Source organism: Malania oleifera, chromosome 13 (genome assembly GCF_029873635.1).
Source record: "Malania oleifera isolate guangnan ecotype guangnan chromosome 13, ASM2987363v1, whole genome shotgun sequence".
Lineage (NCBI taxonomy): Eukaryota > Viridiplantae > Streptophyta > Magnoliopsida > Santalales > Ximeniaceae > Malania > Malania oleifera.
Genome location: NC_080429.1, coordinates 78,854,993 through 78,872,423, shown reverse-complemented (window position 1 = coordinate 78,872,423; position 17,431 = coordinate 78,854,993). Strand labels below are relative to the sequence as shown.

Below are 17,431 nucleotides of genomic sequence, written 5' to 3'. Positions count from 1 at the left end.
AATAAAAGAATGTCACACTTTTCTTTTCTATATATCTTGGGGTGAAATGATGTGCCTTTGCAGCATATTGTATTGGGTGCGGTTACTTCATTTATTTTATAACATTTGTTTGATCGAAGACATACTTCTCTTTTAGAATGTGTTCATATGGGTAGAGGTGGAAAAAGAGAAGAAAAAAAAATAGTTTCCTCACTTCTCTTGTTTGGTTCACATAAGAAGGAAAGAAGAGAAAAGAAGTGGAGAGGAGTGGGAGAGAAAAAAAGGGAAGAAAAGGCCCACTTTTTTCCTTCTCCAATTAACGAGATTTTGAGGCAAAAGAAGAGATAAACTCCTAACTTTGCCAAAAGAATCTAATGCTTGCACTCTTAAAAGAGGTTGGACTTGCAATGCATGTGTCAGATATTGATTATAAAAGCATGTGGTGTAACGCCCCGACCCGCCACGTGGGCCCGGGGTGCTACTTTAGTGACGTCTGTGTACCTGATACCATATGCATTATATAATTGCAGTGGAAATAAATAAAACATTCTCCAACATCCATTAGCGGAGTTCTATGTTACTAATATACATCAGAGTCTCCCGATGCTCATAATACAAACTGTAATATAATACCAAAAACTTAGTCCATACACCCATATTACATACTCAGGGGCTTCAAACCCAACTTAAATATAGTAGAGTTCTTACTGACACTCACAAAAATTATCTGGCTATCACCTTGCCCCGGAGTTCGCTAAACTCGAAAAGATAATTTGTATATTGGGGTGAGACACTTCTCAGTAAGGAAGATTAAGTTAATATCAATGTGTGGTTATCATGCATTTAGTGTTTACAGAAAACATCCATCCTCCATTAAAACTGACAATAACTATTTTACATTGTACTCACTTTACATAGTTGAAAATATTCGTCTCGTTTCCATAGTATAAACAGTTCAGTAAATAAGTAACGTCATTTACATAAATCTACAGATATGTGTAAAAGACATTCCCTGGAATTAAACACCATTTACTTCCCCTATGGTACGGGTTGTGTGGCCCGAAGGTTGGATTAAGCCCTGGGGGATCAACCTAGACAAAGTCAAATCATCCATTTGCCGCTAACTACGACTGCAGGCATCCGTAACTTGCTTGCGGGTCCGATTGCCTTACCACTTCTTGGTCCGGACTTTTAGGGAAGGTACACCCTCTACTAAGGCTAATCGGCTGAAACCACCCTACACTTCTATCCATAATAGTGTGGGCGCACATGGTCAAATATTGAATCTCTAGCAACGGTACCGTGCTCATAACATAACTGGTCCTCAGGGTTCCTAAAGCATATCATGCAATTTAAGTAATAAAATTGTATTTCAAACTCATTTCGTATAAAACCTGTCATATTATAAAACTCGGCCCTCGACCGTCATATAAAACTCGGCTCGCAGCCGCCATATCAAATCCCGGCCCTCGGCCGTCATATAAAAATTGGCTCACAACCGCTATATCAAATCCTGACCCTCGGTCGTCATATAAAACTCGCCTCATAGCTGCTATATCAAATCCTGGCCCTCGGCCGTCATATAAAACTCGGCTCACACCCACTATATCAAATCCTTGTATTTTTCACAAACAGTTCTAGTATTTCGCAAACATTCACAAACTCGGTTATACTATATCGTCAAAATATTATTCGTCTGCCACTCAATTTCAGTATACAGTATATCCTGTTTATAACGTCAAACCAAACTTTTCACTGTTCATTTTTACTCAAAATACCATATCATATATCCTAGGTTTGAAAAATCCATTTTGAACGGTTGGTTTTCGAAATAACAACTGAAAATATAAATATACATATATAGCATTTTAATCGGTTCAACTTTAATAAACTCCTGACTTAACTTAATCCCCTTACCTGTTTACTGAGAGAGTTCCCAAAACGCTCCTAAATCCCACCCTACGGCGATACGGAGCCCAAAAACCCTCAACTTTGGGGTGATGCCTAAAAAGACCCCGTTCAAAAATATGCACCGCTAGACTTGTAGAGAATTTCCCCTAAATCCTCGTGATAACTTCCGATTGTCGATTCGGGCGACGATCGACGGAATATCATAGAGAGAAGGCGACGGACGCCGGTTTAGAGAGAGAGAGAGAGAGAAATATCTAATTTATTAATGAAGAAGAAATGAAAAATCATATTTATAGGCTGTTGACTCCGCCAAACTCGTTGACGAATTGGAGCCTTCGTCGACGAGTTGCAGAAGGGCGTTCATTGACGAGAGAAGGGGTTCGTTGATGAACCTTATGCTTGAAATTCCTCTCGGTACTTCCTCATTGACGATGCCTGAACTTCGTCGACGAGGCACAGAAGGCCCACTCATTGATGAAAACAAGGGATTCATCGACGAGTCCTACTGTTTTCCTTTTTTAAAATTTCCTTTCTTCTTTCTTATTTATTTCCTTTGTTTTCTGGGTTTGGGTTTCTACAATCTCCCCTCCTTAAAAAAATTTCGTCCTTGAAATTGCTAACTGATACCGATCATAATCTTAATTTGCAATCCCTTTCTATCGAAAAGTCGGTAGCCATTCTCATAGCGGCCCGTCCCAAGTTTATTAAATACCCTCACTTATGGCAGAGGAATACTGTGGTTACACGTAATGTCTCTTGAGATTACAATATCATACAAAACTCTTCCAAAGACCATCCTTATACAAAATCGTAAACAACTAACAACTTAACACCTACTTTACTTGACCTGCAAATAAAACTAACACTTACCTGTGCAACCGTACTGGTCTGTTTGGAGTTAAACCTCTCTAAAAAGCTGTGGGTATTTATGGCGTATTTCTGTCTCTAACTCCCAAGAAGCCTCCTCAATAGCATGATTACGCCATAGTACCTTCACTAACGATATATTCTTAGTACGCAGTTCCTATATTTTTTGATCCAGAATCTGAATTGGTACCTCCTTGTATGCTAGAGCATCCCCAATCTCCAAAGGCTCATAACTTATCATGTGCGAAGGATCTGACACGTACTTCCTTAACACTGATACGTGGAAAACATTATGAACTCTAGACAATGTTGGGGGTAACGCCACTCGATAGGCACTGAACCAATCCTTTTCAAGATCTCAAATGGTCCAATGTACTGGGGGCTCAACTTGCCTTTCCTCCCAAACCTCATCACCTTTTTCATCGGAGCAATCCTCAAAAATATCATGTCACCAATCTCAAACTCCAGCTCTCGTCGGCGAGTATCCGAATAACTCTTCTGCCGACTCTGTGTTGCTTTAATCCTCTCCCTAATAAGCTCGACCTTTGTAGAGGTTTGTTGAACTAATTTCGCTCCCAAAATCTGCCGCTCGCCTACCTCATCCTAGTACAACAGAGATTGGCACTGGCGACCATTCAAAGCCTTATATGGTGCTATCTCGATACTGGTCTGATAACTATTATTATACGCAAACTCAACGAGCGGTAGATACCGGATCCAACTACCCCAAAAATCCAGCACACACGCCCGCAACATATCCTCTAGAATCTGAATGGTCATCTTGGATTGTCCATCCATCTGCGGGTGAAACGCAGTATTGAAAGTGAGTTGAGATCTCAAAGCGTCCTGCAAACTCTTCTAGAACCGAGAAGTGAAACGTGAATCTCGATCTGAAACAATGGAAATCGGGACGCCATGAAGTCGTACAATCTCCTGCACATAAAGCTCTGCCAGCCTATTCATAGAGTAACTGATTCTGATCGGGACGAAGTGTGCAGTCTTCGTCAGCCGATCCACAATAACCCAAATAGCATTCTGCCCATGCACCGTCGAAGGCAACCCCAACACAAAGTCCATCGAGATATGCTCCTACTTCCACTTAGGAATATCAAGTGGCTAAAGTGGTCCCGCTGGCCTCTGGTGTTCTACTTTTACGTGCTGACATATCAGACACTGTTCCACGAATCTGGCAATCTTCCTTTTCATGTTACTCCACCAGAATGATTCTCGCAAATCCCTATACATCTTCGTACTTCCACGATGAACAGTATAGAGAGAGCGATGAGCCTCCTCTTGAATAGTCCTCTTAATCCCTGCGTCGTTTAGGCATACACAACCTGGCGTGAAATCTAAGAGCTCCATCCTCTGAAATATTGAAGTCTGGTTGCTGCTCACTTCGTACTTTCTCCATAATTTCGATTAGCTCATCTTTTGTCTGAGTGGCTTTAATTTTCTCCTGTAAGGTTAGCTGAATAATTAGACTGGCCATGATCGCCTGTGAATCCCCGTCCACTATGTCTACACCCAACCTCTTCAGGTCCATCTTGATCTGATGTTGTGCCACAACCGCTGAAACTGACGCACCCATCGACTTCCGACTTAAAGCATCAGCTACCACATTAGCTTTTTCTGGGCGGTAACTAATTGTACAGTTGTAGTTCTTTATCAACTTCATCCATCTCCTCTGCCTCATATTCAATTCTTTCTGAGTGAAAAAGTATTAAAGACTCTTATGATCAGTGAAGATCTCGCACTTTTCACCGTATAGGTAGTGCCTCCAGATCTTTAACGCATACACTACTGCTGCCAATATCATGTCGTGCGTAGGATAGTTCTTTTCGTACTCCTTGAGTTAGCGAGAAGCGTACGCAATAACTTTTCCCTGCTGCATGAAGACACAGTCACTGTAGATTACAAATCCACCATACCCTGGTGGAATGGTCAACACTGGAGCAGTGACTAGTCGTTGCTTCAATTCCTGAAAACTCTGCTCGCACTTCTTAATCCACTCAAACTTACCGTCTTTCCTCATAACCTGTGTCAAAGGACCGATAGCCTGGAGAAACCTTCGACGAATTGGCGATAGTACCCTGCCAGATCCAAGAAACTTCTAATCTCATGCACATTCTTTGGTGTTGCCCAATCAACTACTGCCTCTACTTTGCTTGGGTCCACTAAAATTCCTTCCCTGGACACTATGTGTCCCAGAAATGCCACTTGTTTCAGGCAGAACTCGCATTTCTTAAATTTAGCATATAACCTCTTCTCTCTGAGTACTTGAAGTACTAGCCTCAAATGAGCTTCATGCTCTGCAGGACTCCTCAAATAAGCCAGGATGTCATCGATGAACACCACCACGAACTAATCTAAGTACTCGTGGAACACCCTGTTCATTAGGTCCATGAATGCTACAGGCGCATTCGTCAAACCGAACGACATAACCAAAAACTCATAATGGTCATACTAGGTCTGGAAGGCAGTCTTCGATACATCCCTTGATTTCACCTTCAACTGATGATACTCAGATCGCAGATCGATCTTAGAGAAAACCTGAGTGCCCTTTAGCTGGTCAAATAGATCATCAATACGAGGTAACGGGTACTTGTTTTTCACTGTCACCTTATTAATTTCCCTGTAATCAATGTACATCTTCATTGACCCATCCTTCTTCTTCACAAAAAACACTGGCGCTCCCCAGTGTGATACACTCGGTTTGATAAAACCCTTGTCCAGAAGTGTTAAAATCCCAATCCCAAGTATCATAAATAATACACAAATTAGGAAAGTGGGTAAATATGGGGGATTTGATATTATTCAGTAAGGGAATTGTTTCCTTGTTTAGAATAGGTAATCGTATTATATATTGGGATGTACATATGAACAAAGTAATGTAGAAAAGATTCAATAGCTTTTGCTTATATGGTATCAGAGTTAGGGTTTCTCAACCTTAGCTAAACGATGGCCAACAACACCGTTAACAACAGAGGCTTTACCTCTTCTGCAAATATCAATGGTGACTTAGAGGCCACATCCGTTGGGGGTTCGAATGGGCTAGATAACACAACCTTTCCACTCTCCTTGGAAAAATTAAACGGAAAAAATTTCCGTGAGTGGGCTCAATCCATGAAATTGGTGATTGAGGGAAAAGGGAAGCTAGGTTATCTTATCGGTGAACGGAGGAAACCAGACCCTACTGACGTTGTAGCCTTGCAAAGATGGAGGTTCGAAAACTCCATGGTCACAACTTGGTTCGTCAAGCTCGATCTGAGCATCAACGAGGAGTGGGAGTGCTCCGGCGACAGTACACGATACCGAAGGAGGCTCGAAAACGAGAGGGTCTTTGAGTTCCTTGCCGGCCTGAACCGAGAGCTCGACGACGTGAGGGGACGGATCCTTGGCCGGCGACCTCTTCCTTCAACTCGAGAGGTCTTCGTAGAGGTTAGGAGGGAGGAGAACAGGAGGCGTGTGATGCTAAGGCCTCAAAATGAACCTGCTGGGCTGGACCTTCCTGTACCCGTATCCGCCCAAAAAATAGATGAGCACACTGGACATGCTGGGCCAGATGTCTCGGCTCTTGTATCAAAACGACCACAAAAAGGTATATTATGGTGCGGACATTGCCAAAAAACAGGTCATTTAAAAAATACCTGCTAGGAGATTCATGGAAAACGGGCAAACTGGAAGTCGAGACAATACCAAAAAAATTGTGGGTACTAGGCCAGCATTGACGGATCAACTGAAAGATTACAGGGAGATACCAATACCTCTCCCAGTATTGCATTCAGTCCTGAACAATTGGATCAGCTATATAAAATGATTTCGTCAATTCAAACATTGGGTCAGTCTTCCTCTGGTTCCCTGGCTCACCGAGGTAATTATCTGTTAGCTTTAAATACTACATCCTGTTACAAATCTCCATGGATAATTGATTCGGGTGCATCCGATCATATGACTGGGTCTTATCTATGTTTTTCATCCTACTCATCATATGTCGGGAATTTGAGGGTAAAAATTGCAGATGGCTCTCTCTCACCAGTTGCTGGAAAAGGAAGTATTCGCATATCTGATTCTATAACTTTACAATTTGTTCTACATGTCTCCAAGTTATCTTGCAATCTGTTTTCCATCAGTCAGTTAACAAAAGACTCAAATTGTTCGGCTAAATTTGTTTCCTCTTATTGTGTTTTTCAGGACCTATCACCGGAGAAGATGATTGGCACTGCTAAAGCATATAAGGGACTTTACTACTTTGAGGAGGCAAGTTTGAGTGAACTATGTAATACTGCAATTTGTGATTTTGCATCTTCTTCTAGAAATAGTGAACTTTTGTTATGGCATTCAAGGATGGGTCATCCCAATTTCCAATATTTAAAACGTTTGTTTCCTTCTATTTGTTCAAATAAAATGGCTTCTGAGTTTCAATGTGAAGTGTGTGAGCTTGCCAAACATTGTCGTACTTCTTTTCCATCATCCATATACAAACCATCTCGCCCATTTACTATGTTTCACAGTGATGTGTGGGGTCCCTCACGTTCCCTCAATCGCACCAATACAAAATGGTTTGTTACCTTTATTGATGACCATATTCGTCTTTGTTGGGTCTACTTACTGAAAGAAAAAATTGAAGTCCGCTTCATTTTCATCAGTTTCCATTCCATGATTCATACACAGTTCCAGACTCATAATCAAATTTTACATATTGATAATGGTACGAAATTTTTTAATACTATCCTGGGCACTTATCTTCAAGAAAATGGGATTGTTCATCAAAGTTCTTGTGTGGATACCCCTCAACAAAATGAGGTTGTTGAACGAAAAAATAGACATATACTTGAAGTAGCCCGGACATTAATGTTTACTACCAATATGAAACATTATTTTTAGGGTGATGCCATCTTAACAGCCATACATCTCATTAATCGAACGCCGAGTTGAGCACTTTCATTTGTCACCCCTCTTCAAAAATTCCAGGAACACTTTCCTTCCTCTCGACTCCCCTTTAGTCTCCCGCTGAAAATCTTTGGTTGTATTGCTTTTGTTCATGTTCATGCACACCATCGCGATAAATTGGATCCTCGTACCATTAAATGTGTCTTCCTTGGTTATTCGCCTACCCAGAAAGGCTACAAATGCTATGATCCGGTCTCAAAACGACTGTTTGTTAGTCTTGATGTCACTTTCTTTGAAACTACTCCTTATTTCCCAAAGCCCTCTCTTCAAGGGGACAAATGGAGTGAAGATCGGTTCTTTGACCTCTTTACTACTGAATCTGCGTCATTCCCTCTGGTTACTCCATTCCCTGACCCATCTATCGAGCCTTCCATTGCATTACTTCCTGACTTGCCAAACACAATAGAACACTTACCCTCAGGGGGAGATACAGGAGAGCAAAACAACGCAGACATACTCGTTTTCTCAAGAAAGCTGAAAACAAAGGATAGGGAGAATTTCATACCTGAGGCACCAAGAGCGTTGGAACCGGTGATGGCTCCGAATAACCATGAGCCCATGCCCAATCCCAATTTGGTAATTGAGTCTTCCTCTGATAATCCTGCACCTGATGATATCAATTTACCTATTGCAATCAAAAAACAAACCAGGTCATGTACTCAATACCCTTGGTCTAAATACATGTCTTATAAAAGTTTGTCTACAGGATATCGTGCGTTTGTCTCTAACCTTGACAGGATGAAAATGCCAAAGAACATTCAGGAAGCTCTAGAAATACCGAAATGGAGAGAGGCAGTCATGGAAGAAATGCGAGCCCTAGAAAAAAATGGAACTTGGAAGTTGACAAATCTACCGAAAGGGAAGAAGCCAGTGGGCTATAAATGAGTCTTCACAGTGAAATATAAATCTGATGGTACAATTGAAAGATATAAAGCCAGACTTGTTGCAAAAGATTTTACACAGACTTACGACATTGACTATACTGAAACATTTGCACCAGTGGCAAACTTAAATACAGTTCGGGTTCTCTTGTCCTTAGTAGCCAATTTAGATTGGCCACTACAACAACTTGATATTAAAAATGCTTTCTTAAATGGAGAATTAGAAGAGGAAGTATACGTGACTATACCACCAGGATTCAGTGAAACAGGTGAAGAAAACAGAGTGTGTAAACTCCAGAAATCCTTATATGGCCTCAAACAATCTCCTAGAGCATGGTTCGACAGATTCGCAAAAGTACTAAAGAATCAAGGTTATCAACAAGGGCAATCAGACCATACACTGTTCTTCCAACAGTCTGAAGTAGGTAAGAGAACAATTCTACTAGTGTATGTTGATGATATAATCCTTACTAGTGATGATACTGTAGAAATGGAGAGATTGAAGAAAGTTTTGGCTGCTGAATTTGAAATTAAAGACTTGGGACAGATGCGGTATTTTTTGGGCTTGGAAGTGGCGAGAACGAAAAAGGGAATTAGTGTTTCTCAGCGAAAGTATGTTACTGACCTCCTAGTTGAAACTGGTATGCTGGGATGCAAACCCAGCGAAACGCTGATGGAAACAGTAACAAGGGTTGAAGACTGTGGAAAACCAGTAGAAAAGGAGAGGTATCAGAGATTGGTTGGCAAGCTAATCTACCTATCACATACTAGACCAGATATTGCATTTGCAGTCAGTGTAGTAAGTCAACACATGCATTCACCAAAAGAAGTCCACTTAGATGTTGTATACAAGATCCTTAGATATCTCAAGGGATCCCTCAGAAGAGGACTCTTCTTTAAGAAATGTGAAAGCAAGGGAGTAGAGATCTTTACAGATGCAGATTGGGCAGGATCAGTGGAAGATAGAAGGTCCACCACAGGTTATTGTACATTCGTCTGGGGAAACCTAGTAACTTGGAGAAGCAAAAAACAAAATGTGGTGGCTCGTAGTAGTGCTGAAGCTGAATTCAGGATAGTTGCTCAAGGGACATGTGAAGGATTGTGGTTACGAAAACTCTTGGAGGAATTACAGATCCCGATGAACTTTCCTATCAAACTCTACAGTGACAATAAGGCAGCTATCAGCATCTCTCTCAATCTAGTTCAACACGACAGGACTAAACATGTGAAAGTGGACAGACACTTTATTAAAGTGAAAATTGAAGAAGGAATTATATGTATGACTTATGTACCAACCAAGGAACAAACTGCAGATATTCTCACTAAAGGGTTGGGACGACAGAGCTTTGATAATCTTATTAGCAAGTTGGAGATGATTAATATTTATGATCCAACTTGAGGGGAAGCGTTAAAATCCCAATCCCAAGTATCATTGTAAATAATACACAAATTAAGAAAGTGGGTAAATATGGGGGATTTGATATTATTCAGTAAGGGAATTGTTTCCTTGTTTAGAATAGGTAATCGTTTTATATATTGGGATGTACATATGAACAAATTAATGTAGAAAAGATTCAATAGCTTCTGCTTATAAGAAGTTCCTGTAGCTGCTCCTTCAACTCCTTTAGTTCAGCCGGAGCCATTCAGTATGGAGCCTTAGAAATTGGCGCCATCCCTGGAGTTAACTTAATGGTGAATTCCACCTCATGATTCGGAGGCAATCCCGGTAAGTCCTCAAGAAACACATTCGAGAACACCCTTATCACTGGGATATCCTCCAGTTTTAGTCATTCCTTTGGTGCTTCTTCACATATGCAAGGTACCCCTAGCAACCCTCCAGAAGTAACCTTCTCGCTTACATCGCTGAAAGGATCTGTGGTGCAGAGTGCACACTCGATCCGATGAATTTGAATTTCTGCTCCCCTGGGGGTTTGAACACTACCTCCTTCCTGTGACAGTCGATACTCGCATAACTGGATGCTAGCCAATCCACCCCCAAAATAATATCGAATCCATGCATATCGAAAACGATTAGACTAGCAGGTAGCCTTCTCCCCTGAATCTCCACTGGGTGATCCCTGATCACCTTGTTACACACCACCACTGACCTTGTCGGTGTGATCACAACTAACTCGGCATCTAACGGTTGTGTTTCTACTCTGTTCAGTTTAATGAATCCCTGAGATACAAATGAGTGTGTCACACCTGAGTCAAATAACACAATAGCTTTATTTGAAAGCACATAAATGTTACCTGTAACTACATCTCCTGTGTGCTCGGCGTCACCTGGAGTCATAGAATACACCCATGCCTGGAAGGTGCCCCTTTGGTGACCACCTCGTGGTGCCTGGTTACCTCTCCCATACTGATGCTGTGGAGGTGTGAATTCAATGTTGCATGACAGTCCCGCGCCTAATGTCCTCCCCCTACTGCACTGATAATAGCTAGCTGATCCAATCCTGCACTTGCCCCAATGCCTCTTATGGCACCTGGGACAGGTAGAATGCTAAGAATTCCCTGGAAGGGCTCGAGATCCCATATCCTATTGCTGGCCCGTAAAATTACCAAGCCGCCTCCATGAACTCTGGCTAGTGCTAGACTGAAACCCCTTAGGCAAGGGCCTCTTCTTCTGGTTTGCTGCTCTCTCCCACTCCTGAATACTAGTCTCGACTGCCATGACCCTGTCTATCGGCTCAGAGAAACTCCGAGTCAATAACGCCACTACTTGTGATTGTACACCCTGCCTTAGACCTCTCTCAAACATCCGAGTTTTCTTTGACTCGTCTGGGACCATGTGCGGAGCGAAACAAGATAGTTCCACAAACTTGGATGCATACTGCTGCACGGTCATGGGCCCTAGGGTCAGATGCAAGAACTCTTCTGCCTTCGCCTCTCGGGTGGCAATAGGGAAGTATCTGTCGAAGAAACCCTTCCTGAAACGGCTCTAGGTAATAGATGCATGCCCTGGGCGCTGTTCCTCCACCAGCTTTGCCGATCTCCACCATCTCTTTGCTTCCCCCATCAATTTAAAGGTGGCAAACCACACCTTTTGTTCCTCTGGGCACTCCAGTACACCTAACAACTCCTCCATCTCTTGAACCCAATCTTTAGCTGCAATCGGGTTCTCTCCTCCTGGAAACGCCGGCGGATTCATCCGGGTAAATTGCTGGAACATGCAGCCTCTATTAGCCGATAGCTGATCCTGCTTAGGAATTCCTCCAGATTTCCTTCCTAGCCTGTCGTGCTATACTGTGCAGCACTGCCGAGGCTTCGACGTCATCTTCACTGGAGGTATCCACGTGATTATCCCCTCCAACCATGATATCCTTTCCCTTGGAATCCATCCTAAAGATAGGATAGAAACCGACTTAGAAATTCCACATTTATCATGGTTGATGCAAGTATGGAATGACAAAATAATATAACATGTGAGTTTGCAATTAAAGGGATCATTTACACAATTTTGCTACAAAGCCATCAAGGTACCGGCCTCTATCCATAACACTGGCACTACGCATATACTCAACCAACCTAATGTTCCCTTTAAATTTCCAAGTTTCAGTTTCTCAACCCAGAAACGAAACTATCGATGGATTTACCATGGTTTTCCTGAAATCGTCATTCCAGGAAAAACACAGAAGACTGTCGAAGGATTATTGTCTCTAAGCTTCCAGACCAAAACTTGCCTAATCTACCCCTTCCTATCTCAACTTATACTCTAGTAATCATTAATCCTCCAAGTCTGCTGAACCTAGCAAACCTAGGTTTTGATACCACTTGTAACGCCCTGACCCGCCACGTGGGCTCGGGGTGCTACTTTAGTGACGTCTGTGTACCTGATACCATATACATTATATAATTGCAGCGGAAATAAATAAAACATTCTCCAACATCCATTACCTAATATAAATTAGACTCTCCCGATGCTCATAATACAAACTGTAATACAATACCAAAAACTAACTCAGTCCATACACCCATATTACATACTTAAGGGCTTCAAACCCAACTTAAATACAGTAGAGTTCTTACTGGCACTCACAAAAACTAACTGGCTATCACCCCGCCCCGGAGTTCGCTAAACTCGACCTTGAGATGGTCCTGAAAAGATAATTTCTATATTGGGGTGAGACACTTCTCAACAAGGAAGATTAAGTTAACACCAGTGTGTGGTCAGCATGCATTTAGTGTTTACAGAAAACATTCATCCTCCATTTAACCGAAAATAACTATTTTACATTGTACTCACTTTACATAGTTGAAAATACTCGTCTTATTTCCATAGTATAAACAGTTCAGTAAATAAGTAACGTCATTTACATAAATCTACAGATATGCATAAAAAATATTCCCTGAGACTAAACACCATTTACTTCTCCCATGGTACGGGTTGTGTGGCCCGAAGGTTGGACTAAGCCCTGGGGGATCAACCCAGACAAAGTCAAATCATCCATCTGCCACTAACTATGACTTCAGGCATCCGCAACTTGCTTGCGGGTCCAATTGCCTTACCACTTCTTGATCCGGACTTCCAAGGAAGGTACACCCTCTATTGAAGCTAATCGGCTGAAACCACCCTACACTTCTATCCAGAACAGTGTGGGCGCACATGGTCAAATACTGAATCTTTAGCAACGGTACCATGCTCATAACATAACTGGTCCTCAGAGTTCCTAAAGCATATCATGCAATTTAAGTAAGAAAATTGTATTTCAAACTCATTTTGTATAGAACTTGTCATATTATAAAACTCAGCCCTCAAACGTCATATAAAACCCAGCTCACAGCCGCTATTTCAATTCCCGGCCCTCCTCTGTCATATAAAACTCGGCTCACAGCCGCTATATCAAATCCCTGTATATTTCACAAACAGTTTCAATATTTCGCAAACATTCACAAAGTCGATTATACAATAACCTCAAAATAGTATTCATCTGCCACACAATTTCAATATACAATATATCATGTTTATAATGTCAAACCAAACTTTTCACCGTTCATTTTTACTCAAAATACCATGTCATATATCCTAGGTTTGAAAATCCATTTTGAATGGTTGGTTTTCGAAATAACAACTGAAAACATAAATATACATATATAGCATTTTAATCGGTTCAACTTTAATAAACTCTTGACTTAACTTAATCCCCTTACCTATTTACTGAGAGAGTTCCCAAAACGCTCCTAAATCCCCCCCTACAGCGATACAGAGCCCAAAAACCCTCAACTTTGGGGTGATGCCCGGAAAGACCCTGCTCAAAAATTTGCTCAGCTAGACTTGTAGAGAATTTCCCCCAGATCCTCGTGGTAACTTCCGATCGTCGATTTGGGCAACTAACGGCGGACTATCGTAGAGAGAAGGTGAGGGACGTCGGTTTAGAGAGAGAGAGAGAAAGAAATATCTGATTTCTTAATGAAGAAAAAATGAAAAATCATATTTATAGGTTGTTGACTTGGCCAAACTCGTCGACGAACTAGAGCCTTTGTCGACGAGTTGCAGAAGGGCGTTCGTCGATGAGAGAAGGGGTTCGTCGACGATCCTTATGCCTGAAATTCCTCTTGGTACTTCCTCGTCGACGACGCCTGAACTTTGTTGATGAGACACAGAAGGCCACTCGTCGATGAAAACAGGGGATTCGTTGACGAGTCCTACTGTTTTCCCTTTTTAAAATTTCCTTTCTTCTTTCTTATTGATTTCCTTTATTTTTTGGGTTCGGGTTTCTACATGTGGCAAGGCCAAACCAATCCTTCTTAGGGATGTTCCAGATAGTCTTCGCTTGGTTGGCTTAAACTAAGCTTCGTTACATGGGGTCTCAAACCCCTTAACCTCTTCTTAGGATGCCTAAACATTCCTCATGTGTCATATGACATGCATTCCTCGTATACTCTTTTACCTTGAACATATACTGCCACCCTGTTGAATCAACAATTCATCTCCTGCTCAATGATCAAGACTCAACATGGCATTTAGTTATTGGAAGATAACTCCAAAACATTTTCTTCTCCTTTATGTATCTCCATGTGCTTGAGTTGGGTTCTTTTTTGGCACTTGAGCAATTATTCTCTGTGTTTGTGTTTTTGTGTGTGTGTGTGTGTGTGAGAGAGAGAGAGGGAGAGAGAGTGAGGAATCTCCCCAACCTTGGACCTTCTCTGGCTCGGGATGGTTCCTTTACTTGCCATCTCTCATTCTTTAGCATCCTAGGGATTTCCTACTGCCTACTTCTCCTCCCCATACCCTCTCTAGATCATCAGTTACTTATGTACAATACAAGCTCTATCCAACCTTTCAAGAATCCCTACATACAGTTTCCGAAGCACATCATGTTTGAAACCACACAATAGTTTGGATTTGTTTAATGCCCAGATTTTTGTTTATCTGGAAGCTTGAGTTGGTTATCAGTTTTTTGGAACAACTACTGAACATTTGCAGTGAGCTCAAGTACCTATATCTTTGGTAGATATCCCAATTGAGAAACATGTTTCTTCAAAAGCAGTAACCACTGTTTTCCCCTTATGAGAGAATTTATTCAATCATTGAATTTCAAATTTATTAATTGGCTGGACCTCTTGCCCTCAATTGATCCTGCTGCCATCAGTTGCAGTCAATTGGGGTCATTGGAGGGGTGACTTGGACACAGTCCTAACCTTCAACATTGAAGTGGCTACTCTCAGGGCTTGCATTTGTGTTATTTGACTTATTTCCCTTGAAAACCTGGGACTTTAGTGAGGACAGTTTCTTTCCGTGAATGACTTGAGGGTTTATCTTGATTGCCATTAATGGATGAAGCAAAATTTCATGATTTATTTATGTAGAAAAACTTCGTGCACAGTGATAGGGTGGAGAACTCTAGGTGGTAATTAATCACATGAGTTTTCTGTGACTAGCAGCAAATTTTCATGATTTATTTCTGTAGAAAAAACTTCTCGCACAGTTGATATGAACTGTGGGTGGTAATTAATCACATGAGAATTTTATATGACCAAGTATGGTCCAAGGTTTCTTAAGCCTAGTTTGCAATCAGCTGGTATGAGACTTACTTGTCAATTAGTCACCAGTTTGAGTTAGCATTAACATTTTGTGATTGTTGAAGGAGCTGTTGTTCGTGAAGCTGATTTGTTATTGTTGATGAAAGGAAGTTTTGGTAATCAAGCTCCATTAGAAGTTTTATTTGGATGTTGTTGTTTGTCTCATTATTAAGAATTGTGGGATTTTCTGAAAGGGCTTTTCACCTGCTAATATTAGTTAGGAGGTCAGTGTTGATAAGACTCCTGGTACTCCTGGCTTCATGAATGGGATAATCTTAAGAAAATTATGGCTACTCACAAGAAAATTATGGAATTTATAACCTTTGGACATGATTAATTGAGTGTCATACTGATGAGTACTGTAATTTGGTTTGTTCTGGTTCCTGAACAAAGGCGAATTGACATTAAGATGGAGCACTGATTCATCATCTTAATGGGAGTCCTGATGAGTTTATGGCTGCAGTATTGGGCGCTTGCTTGTTGATTTTTATTAAAATATTGTACTTATCTGTGTTTCCTAGTATGAGTTCCACGGGTTTCCGACCGAACAATAATGTGACTAAATGGTGTCTATTACATTGAATAAATGTAGACTAGACATTGCTTTCAATATGTGAATGGCAAAGAGTTTATGTTAATTAAGATCTTATGAATGATAAGAAAGGGGTCTAATTCTGGACATGTATAAGTAGATTTGTAGGTATAGACCTCCTCATGTTCCTTCCTTATGTCACCGAATGGCTCCTCTGGTGTTATCACCTATGCGATTCAGATAACTGATGGCGAGATGTTTCCCACTTTTTGATAGGGGACGGACTAAAGACTTACCTTTTACCTGTTTTGTTTCATCAGTGAGGCCCGTTTAGGCATCTGGAGAGAGTAGATAACTAGATATAGAAAGCCCTGTTGAAGGCTCTTTGGTCTCCAACTGTCCTTTTGTTGGCACAAGGGGAGACAACATACTACGAATAGCCAACAAAGGAGATCAAAAGAAATTTGCGAACTTCCTGACACCATCATCTCTACTATTGACATCAGCAACAATCTTATAAAGAATAGCTTGAGGACTGGCTGCAGGGGGCTCAAAAATTAGACTCTCCAGCTCCCCAAACATGGTAGATACTGGTTGCCCGAGAAAGTTTGCTTATAGTTGCAGATTGCTGTTTCCCTAACCAGAAAGTCTAAGAAGTTAATCTTCCCAAAGGTAATTCATATTGGAAATTTTCAGGGCTGAAGAAACCTTCCTGTAGATTGTTCCTATCAGATTGCATTCAAAGGAAAGATGCGTTCTACTCTCAGTAGATGATGACAAAAATGGAAGAGAGAGGAGTGCTCTCCCCAGGCTGAGATCCTATCCAGGGTACTCCAACCTGTTCCAAGAAGCAATCCAGGCTTCAAAAGAGGATCTTGGTATAGATTCCTTGGACCAAACAGCAGAGTACCAGACCACTATAGGGTGCTTTTCTTGGTCAAGTTCCAGGCTGCAAAGCTAAACGAGTTATTATAAGAAACCGTTCACAGAAGCTTAGCTTCGTCTAGGCAAGAAGTTCAGACAGTCTCAAATTTCAACAACAGAAGCTGATTAGTTTCTTGGTCAACTCCAAAAGCCATTTTTTATTTTTTTATTTTTATTTTATGATACTGGAGACTTTAGCAACAATGAGAAGTCTCTGTTAACATTCAGTCCAAATTTGTCCACCAAAGAACCAAAGCAGTGCCAATTGCATAATAAGATGTTATTCATGCAGTTTTGACAATCATCAAGTTATCCCCAGCAAAAATTAAGAAGGAAATTAAGAAGAATGGGAATTACCTGG

General features: G+C 41.2%; 1 protein-coding gene across 5 annotated transcripts in view; it reads left to right on the top strand.

Annotated features, from left to right (window-relative positions):
- LOC131146110 (protein MIS12 homolog) overlaps positions 1-17,431 on the top strand; it is a 38,098-nt gene that overhangs the window by 11,517 nt on the left and 9,150 nt on the right. For 3 of the 5 annotated variants that reach the window (XM_058095457.1, XM_058095458.1, XM_058095456.1), the window contains one exon: positions 6,949-7,014. The exons of the other annotated variants lie outside the window; for them this stretch is intronic. In XM_058095457.1, the coding sequence (XP_057951440.1) occupies positions 6,949-7,014 (66 nt within the window). The remainder of the gene's footprint in view (positions 1-6,948; positions 7,015-17,431) is intronic. 5 annotated transcript variants of the gene reach the window in all.